This window comes from Pieris napi, chromosome 4 (assembly GCF_905475465.1).
Source record: "Pieris napi chromosome 4, ilPieNapi1.2, whole genome shotgun sequence".
Lineage (NCBI taxonomy): Eukaryota > Metazoa > Arthropoda > Insecta > Lepidoptera > Pieridae > Pieris > Pieris napi.
This window is the reverse complement of record NC_062237.1, coordinates 11,622,271-11,641,397: the sequence shown is the minus strand read 5'-3', so window position 1 is coordinate 11,641,397 and position 19,127 is coordinate 11,622,271. Positions and strand designations below refer to the sequence as shown.

At 35.8% G+C, this 19,127-nt stretch overlaps 2 protein-coding genes across 3 annotated transcripts; both read left to right on the top strand.

The window, feature by feature from the left end:
- The first annotated feature begins 788 nt into the window (after positions 1-788).
- Positions 789-8,030, top strand: LOC125048590 (arginine-glutamic acid dipeptide repeats protein). Its single transcript, XM_047647336.1, has one exon. The coding sequence runs from the start codon at positions 1,177-1,179 to the stop codon at positions 6,655-6,657; it is 5,481 nt and encodes a 1,826-aa protein (XP_047503292.1). The 5' UTR covers positions 789-1,176; the 3' UTR covers positions 6,658-8,030.
- A 96-nt stretch (positions 8,031-8,126) lies between these two features.
- Positions 8,127-18,255, top strand: LOC125048591. Of its 2 annotated transcripts, XM_047647337.1 has the most exons (13): positions 8,127-8,436; positions 8,636-8,794; positions 10,139-10,251; positions 10,777-10,921; positions 11,055-11,243; positions 12,497-12,623; positions 13,069-13,178; positions 13,474-13,671; positions 14,217-14,403; positions 15,153-15,268; positions 15,954-16,133; positions 17,065-17,169; positions 18,056-18,255. In XM_047647337.1, the coding sequence occupies exons 1-13, from the start codon at positions 8,311-8,313 to the stop codon at positions 18,152-18,154; spliced, it is 1,854 nt and encodes a 617-aa protein (XP_047503293.1). In that variant the 5' UTR covers positions 8,127-8,310; the 3' UTR covers positions 18,155-18,255. The 2 variants fall into 2 exon arrangements, with proteins under 2 accessions (XP_047503293.1, XP_047503294.1); XM_047647338.1 differs by lacking the exons at positions 8,127-8,436; positions 8,636-8,794; positions 10,139-10,251; positions 10,777-10,921; positions 11,055-11,243 and adding an exon at positions 11,684-12,301.
- The last annotated feature ends 872 nt before the right edge of the window (positions 18,256-19,127 follow it).

Genomic DNA, 19,127 nt, shown 5'->3' with positions numbered 1-19,127 from the left:
AAAATAAAAATCTCGTATAAATGTTCTTCCTAAAAACCAAGACATTTTGACAAGATTTCCCCTAAATTTGGGGGCAAAAACTCCAAGTTGACATCGCTGTTTTTTTTATAAATAGCTTCACGAAGAGCGTATTGCCACAGACAAAGGTAAGGAAAACGGAATAGTAAAGATGTGAAACGGGAATACGATCCTATAAATTTTCAGATCTATACGAATTATAAGTATTAATCGAAAAAGTGGATTGATTACACTCATTGTAATTATGGTATTTATTTATTAAAAGCCTAAAAATGTAAGATTAGCCTGTACACATTTTATTTTTATCACAATTGTAAAACTAATGAATTTTTTTATTTAATTCGTTATTTAATACAGAAGTAAATGTAATATAAATATAGTAATATTTAAATGTTTTCGAAAATTGTCGGATTTATCTTTTGGAAATCGGATCGCATGGTTTAACAGTGTAGCTATAGAATACAGATTAAAACATTAACCATTAGAATTAATTTATTACATTTTAGGGAAAAATTAATTGACTCGAAATGTGAATCTTTTTATTTCGAATGTGACAATGTCTATGCAAATGAATACAATATAGAATATAGCTAAAAAGGTCGTAGGCATCGTGACAGCTGTTAATAGCTATGATATGTTACATACTAATAATACTTATTGACTTCAATTACCAATGAATTTTTTTTTGTTTATATTGTTGTTCGTGGTTCGTTGAATTTTTTGTGAGAAATGGAACGTTTTGCAAAAATATCTTGTCGCGGTGGCCATTTTATAGAAACGAAGTTGTCTATGGCAAATCCAAAGAAAGGTGAAGCTAAACAAAAGGCTAGAATGTAGATAACATTTACTAAATTATTAGTTAAATAATAAATAAATTTAACTACCAATGCATAAATTTAATCCACATTTTAATTAATATCAATGTTTAGCATACAGTGATATAAGATATCTGCGAAAGATGAAGTTCAAATGCATCGTGTAATGGTGGCCATTATAAGCAATAATAATTATGGATATTAATAGTGTACTACTTGCCAAATAACTGACTAAGAGTTAAGTGTCGTGCATTTAATTTTTGGAAGATCAAACAACATGTAAATATACAATTTCGCGGCGTTGTGTAAGTGATTATAGTTCAGTGTAAATAGTCTCCTTACGATGGCCCAGAATCAAGGGGAGATTCAGGTCACACCGAATCAACCCGTTAATAAAGACAAGGATATTTATGCTTGCCTACCTGATATAACCAATGGTCCTTTGGGACCAGATGAACCGTGTCCTGGTGGTGAAGAATTGCGATGGGTGCCTGCGCAGGCTACTGATAGAGACTTGGTTATGTATTTAAGAGCTGCACGGTCTATGGCAGCATTTGCTGGTATGTGTGACGGCGGTTCACCTGATGATGGATGCGTAGCCGCCAGTCGCGATGATACTACTATTAACGCACTTGATGTACTCCATGACTCTGGGTACGACCCAGGTCGGGCTTTACAAGCTCTGGTAAAATGTCCGGTTCCTAAAGGAATTGAGAAAAAATGGTCTGAAGAAGAATCTAAAAGGTTTGTTAAAGGTATCAGACAATTTGGTAAGAACTTTTTTAAAATAAAAAAAGATTTGTTACCCCATAAAGATACTGCAGAGTTAGTGGAATTTTATTATTTGTGGAAAAAGACCCCAGGTGCAAGCAGTAATAGACCTCATAGGAGAAGACGTCAGGCTTTGAGACGAGTTCGGAATACTAGAAATTCTAGAGCAGGAACTCCTAAAGAACAAACACCAGAAGCCACACCTCCAATACCAGAAACAAATGGTTCTCGTCCATCACCAAATCCAAAAGAGGGTGGTGAAATGAGTTCAGTAACCGAAGATGAAAATTCCGAGGATGACAGTGACTCAAGAGATGCAGGTGATCTTGCCAAGGCTGATAATGGTAGAAGTGGGGACAACCCTGAAGACTCTCCCAGCAGAATGAGGACAAGGAATAAGTCAAAGGAACAAACAACTCCTAATAAAAAGAGTCAAGAGGAAAGTGATACTGATGTCAAAGTTAAAAAACCAACCAAATCCTCAAATCATCAACCAAGTACACAGATCACAAATATAGTAATCAATCCACCAGAAAAAGTTCCACCTTCACCAGTTAGTAAAGATCTGAAGAAAAAAGTTTCAAATGGAAAAGTGGATGTTTCTAAAGTTAAAAAGAGACTTCCTGACGATTCAAAGATTGAAGGAATTATGGATGGTGATGTGCAAATGAAGAAAAAGAAAGCAGCTGAACCTCCTGAAAGTCCATCTGAGAGTCTCACTAATGACAGCTTCCCAGCTATGGATGAAACTGAAACTCCAGAGGCTGAACCTGAAGCCTGTGATTATAGCTTTAACAAGAATGATAAAGAGAATATTGAGCAAAATAAGGAGGCTGAAATAGAACAATCAATTAAACCTGTAGATGCACAAGTTAAAGTGGAACCTAATATTGAGCCCATCATAAAAATGGAGAAAGAGTCCCTGCCTTCTGCATTTAAAACTGTTGCCGACAAAGATAGAAGCGCTTTAGACCTTAAAACAGATTCAAATTTAGTTAAACCTCTTGAGAACATAGAGCCTCGACCACTCACAGTGTTTCCAAAGACTGAACTTATTATACCTAAAGTCAATATGCCCACAGAGAGTATGGAAAAGATAAAAATCAAGGAAGAGATAGATACAGATGAACACTCTCTAAACTTGCAAAAAGAGGAATTCCAAAAAGACCCCCTTGCTCAAAATTATCCACCACATTCAATAAATCAAGTGAACCAGCCTCTTAACCTAGAGCACACAAACTTCTTTGTGAAAGATAGTCATATTTATAATAATAAACTCAGCCATAACATCAAAATAGAGCCTGTTTCAAATTCAATATTCAACCCTGTTAACATTACAAAAGATAGTAATTCTATTATTAGAAGTGCTAAAGACTTTTCAAGTGGTATGCCTTCATTCTCATACCCTCCAAATATAAATTTTGCTAATGATCCCAATAAACACAATCAATTAATCAACCCTTTAAAAACAGTTATAAAATTAGAACCCAGAGATGAAGCATCTGAAATGAAAAATCAGAATACACCTGAAATATTTACTGCAACAATATCTGCCAATAAAGTTGATTCACCGAATATACCTCGTCTTGATTCTTTGCAAAGGATAAGTCCATCTCCAACAAGTGCTCGTGGTTCATCACCATCTCATATAGAACATCCTTCAGGAATGAACACAGAACCTATTTCTCCAGCAAACACACAAGAAATGAAAGCGCAAGAATCAGATCATGATGAAAAACAGCCCACTGACTTAAAAACTCAACCAATGCCTAAAATTGATAGCCAAAATACTAATACCAGACCACCTATGTTCCCTGCACCAATAAGACCAGACAATTTGGGATTAAGGCCTTCAGAAGCACCAACTGTACCTGTGTCTGGCCAGAGTATGCCTCCACCATTGAGTCAGCCCTCAATATCTGGCCTACTACCTCCCGGTCCTCTAATTTCAGTCAGTGGAGGTGCTAATAATGTTGGACCTTATGGATTTATGCCAGCAGGATTATATGGACATCCCGGACTAGAAAAACCAAATTCCTTACCACCTCTTATGCAACAAATGCCTCCATCACATAGCTTAGCTGGAGCTAGTTTAATGCAATCTCAATCCAGTCAAAATGATCCTTCAATGCCACAAGACTTGAAAATAAAACAGGAAGTGCCAGATAACATGCCAGCTAATCTTTCAACACAAAATGTCACAGATCCTTTACAATCACTTAAAGAAGTAAAAGTGCCTGGGTATCCTATTGGAAGTTCGATAGCACAACATTTAAGTTCTGAAAGAGATAGAGATTCAATGTCAAGTGTTGAAAATAATAGCAGACCTTCAAGTCAACCTACAAATGATAATTCAAGTATGCAGAGTGCATTCTTGGGACCGAGAATAGAGAGCATAAAAAAAGAACCAGATTTTCTCCATCAGCCTCATATTACGCCAGTTTCTTCACATCAAGGGAGCAGCTCCGATTCTGCTAGTGCCATTCCTCCTGTGAAGAGTCCTCACACTCCAACACCAATTAAGAGTCAGTCAGGCCATAATGGAACACCCAATCATCCCCACCCCTCTGCTACTACATCACCATTCTCCAGACATCTTACAAGCCCTTCTCAGCCAAGACAAATATCAGCATCTCCTGTGCAGCCAAATACACCAGTTTCACATTCAGCTCTCAGTCTGATGAATCCAACACCATTGTCCATTCCATCTACAATGGCAGGTCCAGTTATACATTCAAGTCAGCAACATGGCCCACCACATCCATTTGCATCTCACCTTCATCATCCCCACCATCCTTTACTACATCCATCATCAATATTTCAATTATCAGCTGCTGCTGCAGCTCATGCAATGCATCCCTATTACCCACACCCACATCCTGGATATTCAATGCCCTACCCATATCCATATGGCCCACTTCCTCAACCACATCCTATACCTCCCATGCACCCTTCGGCAAGTACTCCTGGGCGGCATGAACCAATAAAACCAAGTACAATTGAATCAACAACAATGTTAAGTGCTCATCATAGTACCAGCTCATCTGTTACAACGCGGTCCTTGAGGGAGATATCAGAGTCATCAGAAGATCCTAGAAATCCAAATGCAACTACAGAAAGACATCAGTTGCATGAAACAACAATGACACATCATCATTCTACAAGTCACCATAGTGCAGTGCATACGAGTACAGAAAAACAGCCTAGTCATGTGGGTGGTGGAACAAATCATACTCTTTCTATTTCACACTCAACATCAAGCAGTTCGTCGCAATCTATACAACATAAAATTAACACTCAACAAAAAAGTAGTGCCCATTCAAATTCGCCCCATCATTTGGCGGCAAGTCTCTCACAAACAACAAGTTCATCTTCAAGTGTTAATAATCACACTCATCACCACTCACATCACTTAGCCCACCATCCTGAAAGGCTCTCTCCAGCAGATTCTATGCTCTTAAGGCACCACCCTAAGATGCTTCAAGGCAATCCAAACCACTTAATGATACCACCTCCATCGATGGGCCACCCTATGAGCTTAGCACTTCCACCAGGCCCCGGACCTAGTTCGATCGAAAGCTTGAGGATGCATGCTCAGGCTGCAGCTGGGCTACAAGCAGCTCATGCTAGATCAGGATCTCCCCATCAGCTTGGCCCAGGACATCCACACTTAAGAGGGCCTCCACGACCAATGCCTGAAGATAATCCAGAGTTAAAATTAGAAACTCAATCAGTACCAGAAGAAGAAGAAATTCCAAGCCCAGCCCATATTTCTCATGGCCCTAGCCCAGAACCTAAAATTGAAGATACTGAGTGTCATAGATCACAGTCAGCTATATTCTTACGTCACTGGAATCGTGGTGATTATAATTCGTGTACGCGGACTGACCTTATATTTAAACCGGTACCTGAGTCAAAGCTTGCACGCAAGCGGGAAGAGCGTTTGCGAAAACAGGCAGAAAGAGATAGAGAAGAACGAGAAAAAATTGCTCAACAAGCGCACAGAAAAATAGCAACACCAGAAAAACCTGACACGAAACCGCCTTCACGAGGGGCTATAGAAACAATATCTTCTCCGTATGACAGATTTCCTCGCCCACCTGGTTACCCTGATTCTCCATCTTTAAGGCAGTTGTCTGAATATGCTCGACCGCATGCTGGATTTAGCCCTGGAAATCTTCCTCGACATTGTATGGATCCTATGCTGCAATACCAATTTAGTTCAATGTATGGTGCGGCTGGGGCGCGAGAGCGGCTCGAGTTGGAACACCTTGAAAGAGAAAAACGAGATAGAGAAATAAGAGAGTTACGAGAAAGAGAATTGAACGACAGACTAAAAGAAGAGCTAATGAAAAATAATGTAGGTCCGAGAGCTTTGGATCCTCATTGGTTGGAGATGCATCGAAGATACGGGATGCCTCCACCTCCTCCTCAAGGTGCGATACCAGTTCAATTTGGCCTTTATCCGCCAGGACATGGACCGGGTGCTTTATCCCAATTAGAACGAGAACGACTGGAAAGACTGGGTATTCCTCCAGGGGGTGGAGGCGGGCCACCACAAAATGTGCCCGTTAGCGGTGCCAACCCTCATCATCCGCACCATCCACATCCCGGGGTCGCTGCAGCCCAACTGGAAGCTGCTGAGAGGCTAGCTCTGGCTGCCGATCCAATGGTGCGCTTGCAAATGGCGGGTATCAATCCTGAATACCATGCGCACACGCACGCTCATACCCATGCACATTCGCACACACATTTACACCTACATCCTGGACAGCAAGCAGCGGCACAAGCGCAGCAAGATGCCTTAAGTCTTGGGCTCGGAGGAAGCGGCCCATATCGACCGCTGCCACATCCTGACTTGCTCGGGAGGCCCTACGCTGAACAATTGGCCCAGCAAGCAGCAGCTCATGAGCAACTCCAGCGACAATTGCTTATGGAGCGTGAGCGAGGCTTTTTACATCCAGCGCATCATGAAGACTTTTTACGACAGCAAAGAGAGCGGGAGCTGAAGGTGAGGGCGCTCGAAGAAGCCGCTCGAGCGTCTCGCCCTTAGTACGCCGCGCGCCCTAAGCCCGACAACGACGTAGTCTTGATCGAGTAAAGGACGCACAACAAATGCCTTGTATAAATATAATTGTCAAGTGTTCACGCGGTAGTGATACGGGATTGAGGACCGAACTATTTAATTTTAAAGTGTGGCGATATTGGTAATTTAAACACACATAAGTTTATATTTTTATAGCATGGCAGAACAGTATCTTCTTTTCCATGCTCAAATCTATATATTATATCTCCTAGTCATAATTAAATATTATTTGTAGACAGATAAATGAGTCACACATTACTATTAATAACAGAGTGCTGTTAGTTTAAATTATTATTTTATTGTTTTATACATTTTAGCATGTAACAGTAAGGGTGCTTAGCGGCATACATGTGAATGGACCATGCGGTTATAAAATTAATAATCTCAACACGATTATGTTCATGAAGTAAATATATTTTTTAACAGACTGTAAAGTGCGAGTAACTTTCGATATAACTACAATTTGTTAACTTCAAGTTGGCTACTTATTTTAATATTTATATTTACATATCAATTTCACAATTTTGTGTCGGATAAATCCAGTAGAAAATGAGCATTCAATTCTATCCTTTTTGTTACTTAATTTTTTACTACGTGTCTGTAGGTACAACGGTCATTATATTTGATAATGACACATTCTAACAGAAACATATAACTTTAATGAGACTATTAATGCAAATTGTTTTGAATAATAATTTATTGTTAATTATAAAAGACCCAGTTAAGATGTAACGCGATACTTATGTGAATTTCTATTGTAATTATATTTTATAGTATAGCGTAGTCTTGAAACGGCGTGGATATTTAGAACGAGTACAAACTATTTGAATTTTTTTCATCTAGACACGAACAAGTTTGAAACAATATAAAAGATTAGTTGCATAGTCCGAATTAACATTAGCTATTTCCTAAAGGCTAGGACACATGTCTCGGTATTTCTTGATCCTTAGTTTTCATGTGTGCTAGCCTTTAGATAATAAAGATGATGTAAAGTTTCTTTTGTTAATGTAAAACTTGTTCTCACCCAATGTACACTTTCAAGTAATTTAATGCACTGCATTGTAAAAAAATCCATTTGTATCAAACTATAGAACTGTTAGAGTTATTAAAGATTATCATAGTTTGTAATATATTAACAATGCTTTGTAGGTGTTATGTTTATAATGCCATAGTTACTTTCTGATATTTAAAAAGAGAAATGAGTATTATTTTTAGATACAAATTATATCTTTAAGAAGTTGCGTGTCGATTTAAAACGTCATTTATTTAGACAATAAGGTAAATGGATGTCTTAGTGCTTTTGTGTAAATTTTTTTGAATAATATATGTGGAAAAATTCAGTTTTGTTTTTGTTTCATTAACACGTCATACCTTAACAAAAACATTTGTAAAGACTTATTTGTTCTAATTTTGAATTTCTAGTGGGTACTTAGTTAATCGAAACAATTTCTAGTAATTGGTATCATTGGATCGAGTATGCATTATTTAATTTATTTTGATACGATTTTACTATAGTTCAGCCTTCGCAGAGAAGATAAAAACAAACGCTGCTAGAATCAAAATTTGATTGACGTATCTATGTGATTGATTGATCAATAAAGATTTCATGTTTAATTTTTTATGAGACTCGCCTTGGGTTTTATGTTTATTTACTTACTACAAACTAAACTAAGAGACATGGGTCTTACAAGTCACACAGGATTGCTCGCTAGTTCTCCACAGAAGATTACATCAGTCCAAGACCGGGTAAGTAACTTCTTCACAGCAATTCGAGAAATATGAAGTCAAGAGACCTTGCTTGCTTTTACTCAAAATAGGAAGATTTTTACTATTGGATTCTTTTGTATATAAACAATACATTAAAATCAATAAAACGGTTAAGACGTATCTATAATAACCTATATAAATTGCGTCACAAGAGTAATGGTAGTCTTATATTTTACAGGGTACAGTAGAGTTACGATGCGAAGTGACAGCTGCCCCATTCATGCTGAGGCCGTATGCAGGACTGTACAATCCATTCTCCAATACGTGTTCCGTGCTCTGCAACCATCCAGCCGACACTACCACAAAAGAATTCGTCAAACGTGCGAAGGATGCATGGGTAAGAAGCAATTTTAAGAAATTTAAATTCAAATATTGTGATGTCAAAGATGTTTATCAGAGACCAAAGATAGTATGTGTCACCCCACAGTTCCCGTGGTCGTATTATCTACCGCTAAGTGCCGATAAAATCTTGATCAGTTTTAAACAAAACACTTCGCGATTATAAAGAGTGGCGAGGAGTTTATTGCCAGTTCTTCTAAGCCTTTCTACGCCCTTCATTTGAAAACTGGCAGTAAATGTATAATTAGAATTTATCATTTAATATTTATTTCCTTATTGACGTTTATAAGTGTACATTGTGTTACCTAAATGAATAAACGAGTTTTGAATTTGAAAACAATTTAAGCGTTGCGATATAAAGTATAAACTTGCCTATATACCTGTGTTCGATTTTGCCATTTCTCACCCCACTCTACCTAGACTAACTTTTTTTTAAAATCTTTTGTGTGTAAGGAAAAGGAACTTTGAAATAAAGCCTTTTTTTACTTCTAATATATAAATTTCTCGTGTCACAATGTTCGTCCAATACGCCTCCGAAACGGCTCCACCGATTCTTATGAAATTTTTTATGCATATTCAGTAAAGTCTGAGAATTGGCTGCTATCTATCTTTCAAACCCCTAAATATTAAGGTGGTCCACCCCTAAACTTTTGTTTTTATTTTTTTTATGATACAAAAATACATACAGCCCTTAATTTTCACCCCTCTACAGGCCGATTTACATTATCTTAGTGTTTAGGAGAGTGCTTTAGTACAACTTGAAAGGCAAGTTCTTTAGCGTAGCGTTTACTAAAGCAAGTAGCGTTTACATGTTTCAACTAAAGTACTATCCTAAAGCACTCTCCTAAACACTAAGATAATGTAAATCGGCCTTAAGTGTTTAGGAGAGTGCTTTAGTACAACTTGAAAGGCAAGTTCTTTAGCGTAGCGTTTACTAAAGCAAGTAGCGTTTACATGTTTCAACTAAAGTACTATCCTAAAGCACTCTCCTAAACACTAAGATAATGTAAATCGGCCTTACGATCAACCGTTTTTGTTAATTAAAATCTTATGACTTGAACTCTGAGGTTTATATAGAGAATAATTCACAGAAAAACCTAAAAAGTTTTCATTCCATAAAATCGAACAATCTGGGATAGCATAGCAAAATGTTCCATGTTGGTATGTACTAAAAAGGTACGCTAAGTAAAATCACATAAAGGAGAAACGAAGTTCGCAGGGGCAGCTAGTTATTTTATATTTTGTATTCTCATAATAACACATATAACATATATCAATAACAACACGAAATATACTTTGTCATACATATTTAATCGTAAAATATCGTTTACGCATTCTTCAGGTTTTAGAAGGAAAAGGGCATCACTTCCAAGAAGATTTGTCTAAGTTTCAAGATCAGGATAAAGAGAAGAATAGGACGCCGCATGATATTGTCACAGAGGAAATGTTCAGAAGGCAAGTTTCGATAATACATTTTTATTAAAAAAATAATTCTTCTTTAGTCGCATTCTTCGTTACTGATCGTCGTGTTAGTGTTGCATATCTTTAGAGCCTGTGTCATACTAAGGTCTGCAAGAACCTCAACTTAGTTGGTCCAGAGAATAGGGGATCGGCTTCGGGGGCTCGTATATTCCACTCTACCTGTCACCACAAGCTTCTCCAAGTTATCGGGACCGCTACGTGCTATATGTCCAAAGAAGTCCTATGGTAACATACTGATGAAACACGGGACAGTAGACATACGTGTCGAATTGTAGAAATAAAATAAAATAGTCCTTAATATTTTCAGATTCATATAACAAAATTTTTTGTTGGCAATAGCTAATTGCAGTTAAGTAGTAAACTTTCACGATAATTTCATAAAATTTAAATCGTAATTTTTAACCATAGACTTCAGAGCAGCGACAAGCTTCAACTCAACTTTAATATATATTATGTGATAACTAGATTATAAATTTTATTTTTTGCGTAACTTTTCAGATACACAGAAACTGATTCCCGTCCACTGACTCCAGCCCCTACCTTAGCGAGTGGCAAGTCCCGAGGATCTAGAAGGTGCCTGACGCCAGACCAGCCTAGACAAAAGACTACCATAGTTTTAGATCTGCGCAGGAGTCATAGTCAGGTACGAATTAAAGCGAGACCGATGCAACGTTTAGTACGTTTTAAAATATAAAATAAAACTAAATTTTACGTACTTTTTCTCACTACATAATACTAATTTTGAGTGAAATTAAATATATTTTTTTAAATTACAGGAAACTCTTTATTACCATGGCTATACAACCTCAGAGGTGACCGCAGCAGCCACCAATGAGAGGTCACTTCCCTCACTAAACCTATCCGAAAGTGCTCATAAACTGTTAAAGGGGCAATGTGAGCAATTACCGCCATTAGCCTCTCCCCTTGTGTTATCTAAAAGAGCTGTCCGAGAACCTGCTAAAAAGGTAGGGTTTAAAAAAAAAATCATGAATCATAGTATACTCTTTAATATGGGAATAAAATTTGTAAGGAGCATTTACTTTATATCGAATAGTTTTATCTTATGTTTCTTTGTCTAAATAATAGTAAATTAAAGCTTTACTATAGGCTAATTATTTTCTCCATACGGTAATTTAATTTTTAAGTCATAATTTTAATTAAAAATCAAGAAAAATTACAAAAAGTTATGAACTTTCTTTCGATAAACATATTTTGACTGTACACGGTTATGAATCGGTTATTTGACTCGTGATTTCTCAATATGAGTATAAAAACGTATTATGTTATTCGACGTATTGAATAAGAATTTATGTATTTGTCTAAATCCAATACTAATGCATGTATTGTATTGAATTTTTGGTTTGTATAAAAATGGTCACGTGTTACGAAATTTTTTTTCACACTATGGAGGTCGGGGTTTAAAAAACGCTGATGTTTGAATAATATCAACGTAATCAATTTACCTTTATATCTTATCAATTAAGCTTATGACTATCCTCTTCAAATCCAACTAGACGGCTATCAACATATTACACGATAAGACCAAATCAATAAAACACGTAAATGCCAGTCACTTTGTTGTCGCCGTAAATTAAACATGTTTCCGATAATAATCTCGAAATCTAAGTTACAACAAATCAAAAGAGATAAGCCGATAGATTTTCATTTAAAACCAAAGCGTAAAGAAGATTCTAAAAAGGAGGCACAGATAAAAAATGTCGTTATTTCGCGCGAAAATTTGGCGTCTATCAAATCTAAACGCGTGAAACGGAAATTGCTAGCACTTCCGTCGATTATAGCGCCATCTTGTGATTGTTCTTTAATGCATGTAACACGGATCGTTGTTAGTTATGCACCAAAAAGCAGAAAAAGAGACGGATCAAATATAGTCCTCTCTATGATGTGGGGCACTGGACAGAAAAAACGAATGAGGTTGCCCAGCGTTAAAACTGTAGCTAAGAAAAAGAAAACCAAATCGATTAAGGAATGTTGTAATAGTGAGGAGTTTTTTATAAAGTTAGAGGTATTTTTTTCGTATCTGATGCACAATTTTAAACTAAAATTTCATCATTTTCAAAAGTTGTTTTCCGACAAATAATAATTGTTTTTAATCGAGAGTGGAACCCACGACCTCAGAGTATATTTATTGTTACTTTGTAGATATTATTATTGTTAGCCTAGTATACCAGTTATAATGGTTTGAATTTCCCAAATACAGAACCAACTGAAAGCTTTGAATATTGGCAAAACTCCAAGAAACAAAAAGAATGATGCACCTTCTTCCCAACGATCGAAGAGTGAGAAAGATGCCGAGAATCCTGATGAGATGCCTCCAATGGATGACGGTAAAACTTATATTTATTTAAAAGTATCCTTTGCATAGAAATATACTTATCGGATTAATTCTTTTAATTGGTAAAAGGTATTTTTTATAATATTAGTGTAACAGATTCAAAACAGAATTTTTTTTCTCGAAACTAAATTATTGAGAAATTTTAGTATTTTATTAAAAAAAACTGTTCCACAAACAGAATAAATGTTAGAGTTTGTTATATTGTTGCCATATCTTTGAGATAAATAGCTACTTTCTTTTGTAGACAGTTGCCCATAGACAGCACTTACTTATTTTTATGGATTTAAATAGGATTAAATAGTAATGCTTCTTTATTGATACATGATAAATGAATCTTATTTTACGTTAAAAGTGCTATTCATCGTCGTAATTAAATTTTGCAGTAATCTAGTAAACCAGAAAGTGGTTCAGAATGTTTATATTCAAACCATTTTTAGGGGGATTGGAAATGCGTAGGCGTGGCAAACGTCGCCGTAAGGGCCGAGGTAGTGATCGCCTCACATCTGCTGGTCTTGCTGCGCAGACGCAACAAGACCCTGAAACACAGGTACTGTATTTTTAAATATATTTATTCATTTTGAATACATAGTCACTCGGCCGAAAGAATGTCTATATATATCTCATTTAATTACTACGGTTTCGTGATGTATATGTATTATATTTGTTTACTATGCTGATATAATAAAACGATTTTAAATAAGTGGAAATTTATATTTAATTTGCAAATATTAATTATTTTCAAATCATTTCTATATTTTTCTTATAAATTAATAAACGTAGTTTATCCATAGTACATTACTTTTCTGTTTATGTATTACTCCAGGTTAATAATTCTTACACAGATCGCGGGAATAGGAACAGATTCGCAAAACCCAAGTTCCCGCGCATCTATAGCGCCGATAAATGACATTGACATTATACTTCCGGTTGTCAAAACTGGTGTCACGAGGAAAACGGATTCGTTCCTCGATGATGACATGCTCAAATATCTCCACAGAGAGGTCGATGAAGAGGCTATCGAAACTGAATTTGATGTTAAAGTATGAGTTTTATTATTTAAGCTGCAGAATTTTTGGAATAATAATGTTTTTTTATACGTTCCCAAGCGCGCTCTTCGCACGTGCATTTGTAATGCACTTGTTGTTTCCGCAATATTCGTTCACCACATCATTTAATAATATTACTTGAACTTCCTACTTAAGAAATCTTTTGATTTCTCATAGGTATTTTTTGATCTGATCACCTGATGTTAAGTGATACCGCCGCCCATGGACACTGGTTGCGAATGTGTTACCGGTTAGTTGTTACTGTAGACATAATATATGTGTTCGCTATTTGTGCTTGTCCCATAGATTTTTTTTTTTATAATGACTCATGTGATAATAATTCGAACAATTGCCGTCATTATGTGGAACCAGCTGGCTATCAAAGTATTTCCGAACCAATTCGACTTACTCTCTGTCGAAGATTTACCAATTATTCAAAGGCTGGCAACACACGCAAGGCTTCTAGTATTGTGAGTGTCTATGGTTGTAAAAAAATATTTTTGTAGAAGTTTTTATCTATGATTTGTGTATTATTTCAGCGTCGTTACGTCCTTGAAGAGGCGCTACGAACGCGTCCAGAGCGTCCCTACGGCGAGGAAATGCAAAGCCTACTTCGCGAAATGCGAGTCCCAGCGGGCAGCTTAGGTGATTGGTTGCACATACCACGAGTGTTTTCAAGGCAGAACGCGCAATTCCAATTGCCTATTGATACTAATGATCTTGAGAGTGAGAAACTATTTATCAATTTTTTTTGTAATGGATAAGAAACCTATGCAATTCAATCTATCTATCTTCAAATTTAAGAGCCGGGCTCATCTTGTGTGTGTGTGTTTGACCTGAGATAAAAAAAAAACAAAAGCTGAGGTCGTGACACACCAGGAGAATCAAGACACTGATGCAATTCAATGTTCTAAATAAATTAATAAGATGTGCTACAATCTTTTTGGGTCTGGGAAGCAGGTTTCTGTATCTGTTTCATGATCTTATAGGCAAGAAGGTAATTAGCCTCCTGTGCCTGATAGAAGCCTATTTTTTGGGTCTATGACAAGCCGGTTTCATCACGATGTTGTCCGTCACCGTTCGAGCAAATGTTATATTATATGAGGAATAATAGATCATCCTTCCTCCACATCTCTATATAAATATAATTCTCGTGTCACAATGTTCGTTCCCACACTCCTCCGAAACGGCTTAACTGATTCTTATGAAACTCTCTATGCATATTCAGTAAGTCTGAGAATCGGCTACTAATCTATCTTTCAAACACCTAAAATCTAAATGTTAAGGGGTGTCCATCCCAAAAAGTTTATTTTTATGACAATTTTTTTTTGTTTTTATTTTTTTATAATAGCATACAAAAATACGATCTACTTCTATTACTATAATTATAGATAGTAATTTTTATTGAACTAAAAAAATGTTTCCTTATCTCATAAAGTTGTATGTACATCGAGTATACAGGGATTGTTTTTTAGCACTTACTCCAATGCAGTACGCAGCCAGGTTCGTGACTATCAAAAAGTCGAAACAGTTACTTTATTTAACCGTGTTACGCAAATTCAGGCCAAATGGTTACAGGATACCATTGAAGGTAAGGTGTTATTGCAAGTTTCTTAATTTCTGCTAACATAAGTTCTTTAGTTCTAACATGGATATAGATATAGTTTCGAGTGAGTCTTTTGTTCATAACGGTAATTAATTAGTTTGATTAAATAACAAATTATCAGAGAGGACACAGGCGGTAATACGTATACGAACTAAACTTATTCGTTCGTAAAATTTCAACACAATTAAAAGCAAAACCCAAAGTAAATATATATATTTTTTTTTAATTTTTTTTTTTAGATTTTAAGGAATTTTTGTGAAAAAATTTCGAAACATTGTAATAATATCGTTTTTTTTTATAAATAGCCGCCAGTATTTAATCGTTTCCTCAAGAAAAAAAAATCTATTTAAATTTATAATTCTTTATAATATTTTTAATGTTTTATTTTGAAAAAAAAAGCTAATAAATATGATAACTCAAAAATGTTTCACTTTTACATGCATATGGAGATTAAAATTATCGCTAATAGACACTGGACGGGAAAACGTCGAATTACCAATAACCCCGTATAAATACCAAAAAAAGCGGCGCTACAACCCTTGGTCTTTGCCTCTGCATGTTTCGTGATCATTTGCCGTTCTAACGCAACAATTTTTTGGCTCTAAAGCATGCTGATTTCCTATAAAAGAGTATTAAGTGAAAAAGAAAAAGGTTTACAATTTTGTTCTAGGATATCCCCGAAGGTCTGAAACTCATGATGGGTGGTGTTCTTACCCATGAACAAGTGAGTCATTTTCAAACTATCATGGAGTGGGATCACTATGAAGATGAAGAGAACTTCCCAGATGAGATCAAACTGACTTTGCTCGACACAGGCTATAGGAGGCATAGCGGAGGAGGTGATGGAGAGGTAACTTTATCCTATGTCACCCCGTGAGCAATTATAGTCAGTCTGCCTCCCTTTTGGTTACCTTCTTTGAAAGATGAGTCATTTCTTTCGAGTCTACTAGCTGGGGTCGTACAAGTATTATGTAACCACCACGTCTTTGATTTTCTTATTTGGTGATTAGGTCAACAGTAATTATTTACTTTTTTTTACATATTACCCACACATTGTCTATGCTTGAAAACAAAATGCATTTTCGACGATTCCCACAAAAAATACGTTTATGTACTATGTATTACTTATATTTGAGAGAATTTCTTACTTTTGCTGACAGGAGGGGGGGGGGATGAATTGCTGTAAATCTGCTTATGTAATACTTGAACGCCTCTCTTCAAAAAAAAAAAACATATTTTTTCGTTGTAAATCTAACCGAAGCTACATAGTTGGTGTCGCCGATATTTATTAAGTAGTATATATTAAGTAGTTATGTATTTCTTTATGTGTAAGATATACTATTCAATATTTTTTCTTAATATAATTCATATTAAATACAATTAATAAACGTAAGATTTATTTGTTGTGCAAGACATTTTAAATGTTTACGATACTGAAGCTGATATTTGAAACGTGACTCCCTTATGTCAAAAACGTTTGACATTTTGACATAACAGAAGTCATAGTTCCTCCTATTAACGTAATTATATGTATTAATAATGTGATGATGTAGTGATAAAATAATAATTTACTATAATGATATGACTCAAGATGTAATTTAATATGTAACTTCTATTTAAAATTCTACCTTTTAAAACTAATTTGCACGCCATTATACGTGGCAGAATATCCTAATTTTAAATTGTACCACCACAATATTTTGGTACCACAATCTTGCAAATAAATTATAATCATAAGTATCACTCTTAAGACACACAATAGTATTGCTTTTTTGTGACAGGTGGATGTTAATACAATAAAGTATAGAACTTGGTGCGGACTATGTGCCGTCTGTGAACGGATGTATGGGCGCTTTCCTCCTAAAGACAAAGACTCTCCAGATGGGGTAATTATCTATTATATTTTTTGACAGTATTTAGTTTCAGATACAAGAATGAAATGAGGGGCCTCATAGCCTAGCGGTCTTATTAAGTGGCAGCTAGGTGAGGGGTACCGGGTTCGATTCCCGGTTCGAGGGCAAGTTTTAATTTAATTTAAATTTGTTCTCGGCCTTTGGGAGAGTTGTGCGGTACCGAGCGAGTGCCTAAACCGTACATGGAGGGCACGGTCGAATTTCTAAGGCAAGCAGTGAGTATGCTACCTAAGAAAGGAGACTGTGAAGGTTTAGAACGTAGCAATACGTTCTAGGCCGAGGATGGCAAAATTACAAGTGCGAATTATAAAATCTTATACTTGACGCTGGCTAATGCACAAACCGTGCCAGAGCCATTAAAAAAAAAATATATATTGGTTGTTTGTAAAGTAGGTTTACGATCGAGATGTTTACGTGATAACGTCTTATTGGTGATATAAGTTTTTGGGAAGTAAGGAATTAATGAAGATAACAATTTTTTCAAATTTTAAATTACATCTATCGTTTTATTCACACTTTTGATGATAAATTTCGGGTGTAAAATGACAAGTTTACTTATTCGACTATGATATACATTTTTCTTCATACATTCACGGAATGACTGGCAGCGCTCGAGATGAGACGGGAGATCGGTCCGTCTCTCTCTCGTTATACCTGCGATCGCGCTCGTGAGGTTTTGGTGTGACACAAGTTTCTGAACATGTCACCCGACTAAAACGATTTTAAAGACGTTATCACGTCAAAAAAAAGAATGAAATGAAATGTAGAGAGAAGAAATGCCGAATCCTGAATTATCTCTCTGAATCACTGACCACATTAAACAGTGAACAAATTAAATGTATTATATCTATTATTTCAGATGGAACTCAGCGATTTTTCAATGGTGGAGACAAAAATTAACACCCTGAAAATTCACCCAGGATTAGCAGAAATTCTGAACACAATATGCAGGCGATAGTGATATATAATTATATTGTTTTTATTTCGTTTTACCTTATTAATAAAGTATTTTATAGGCATGTACATAAGTTTCGTAATATATTGAATATTGACTACAAATGTTTCGTTTAATTTTCAAACTAAAGACTATAGTAAGAAATTGATTTTTTAATCTTCCAAAATAATAGTATGTGATGAATTGACAATCAGTATTATTTAGGCTTCGAGGTTACAGGAGGCTCACATACAATAATTTCCTTAAACATGGGATTTACTAGTGTAGCAACATCTACAACCTGCGTTTACAAATCACGGCGATGATGTCATACTCAAACGATATAGAAAACTTCTGTACCATACTCAAACGTTAACTCAAAATATCTTTATTCATAGGTAAACAAGTACATATAGGTAAACAAGTACATATAGGTAAACAAGTACACTTATGAACGTCAAAAAAGGAGTTACATTAATTGTAAATTTACATTTACTACCAGTTCGCAAGTACCAACAGCGGCGGGCGTGGTGGGTGCAAACCACTTTGTGAGTTCTTAGCGAAAGGCGTAGAGCGGGCAAGAAACTTTCCACAACTCTTTTTAATCGCTAAGTTTTGAGTCATACAAATTGTTTGAACTGGAGCACATCAATCCCAAGGATTAGGATCATTTAAGTATTCGTCAAATTTATAAAAAGCTTTATTGATTAATCAACGTATAACGAGGGATTTGAATTTATTTAGTGATAATTCTCTAATATCGCTTGGGAGTTTGTTGTAAAAACGAATACAATTTCCAATATAAGGAGTGGTTTATCTTCTGGAGCCTGGTTGGTCGTACACTCAACTTAGTTCTATTTTGAGTATTATACTGGTGAAAGTCACCATTTGTTTTAAAATCGTTTATATTTTTTACTACAAGACTTCAAGAATATATTGACCAGATAGTGTCATAATATTTATGTTCTTAAACATATGTTACATATCCATTGCACTC

Bases quoted from the DNA above. Each gene is read 5' to 3' on its own strand.
- LOC125048591 (XM_047647337.1), top strand. From the start codon at position 8,311: ATGAGACTCGCCTTGGGTTTTATGTTTATTTACTTACTACAAACTAAA. The intron at 10,922-11,054 runs GTACGAATTAAA...TTTAAATTACAG, and splicing joins TGCGCAGGAGTCATAGTCAG to GAAACTCTTTATTACCATGG. The intron at 17,170-18,055 runs GTAATTATCTAT...CTATTATTTCAG, and splicing joins ACAAAGACTCTCCAGATGGG to ATGGAACTCAGCGATTTTTC.
- LOC125048590 (XM_047647336.1), top strand. From the start codon at position 1,177: ATGGCCCAGAATCAAGGGGAGATTCAGGTCACACCGAATCAACCCGTT.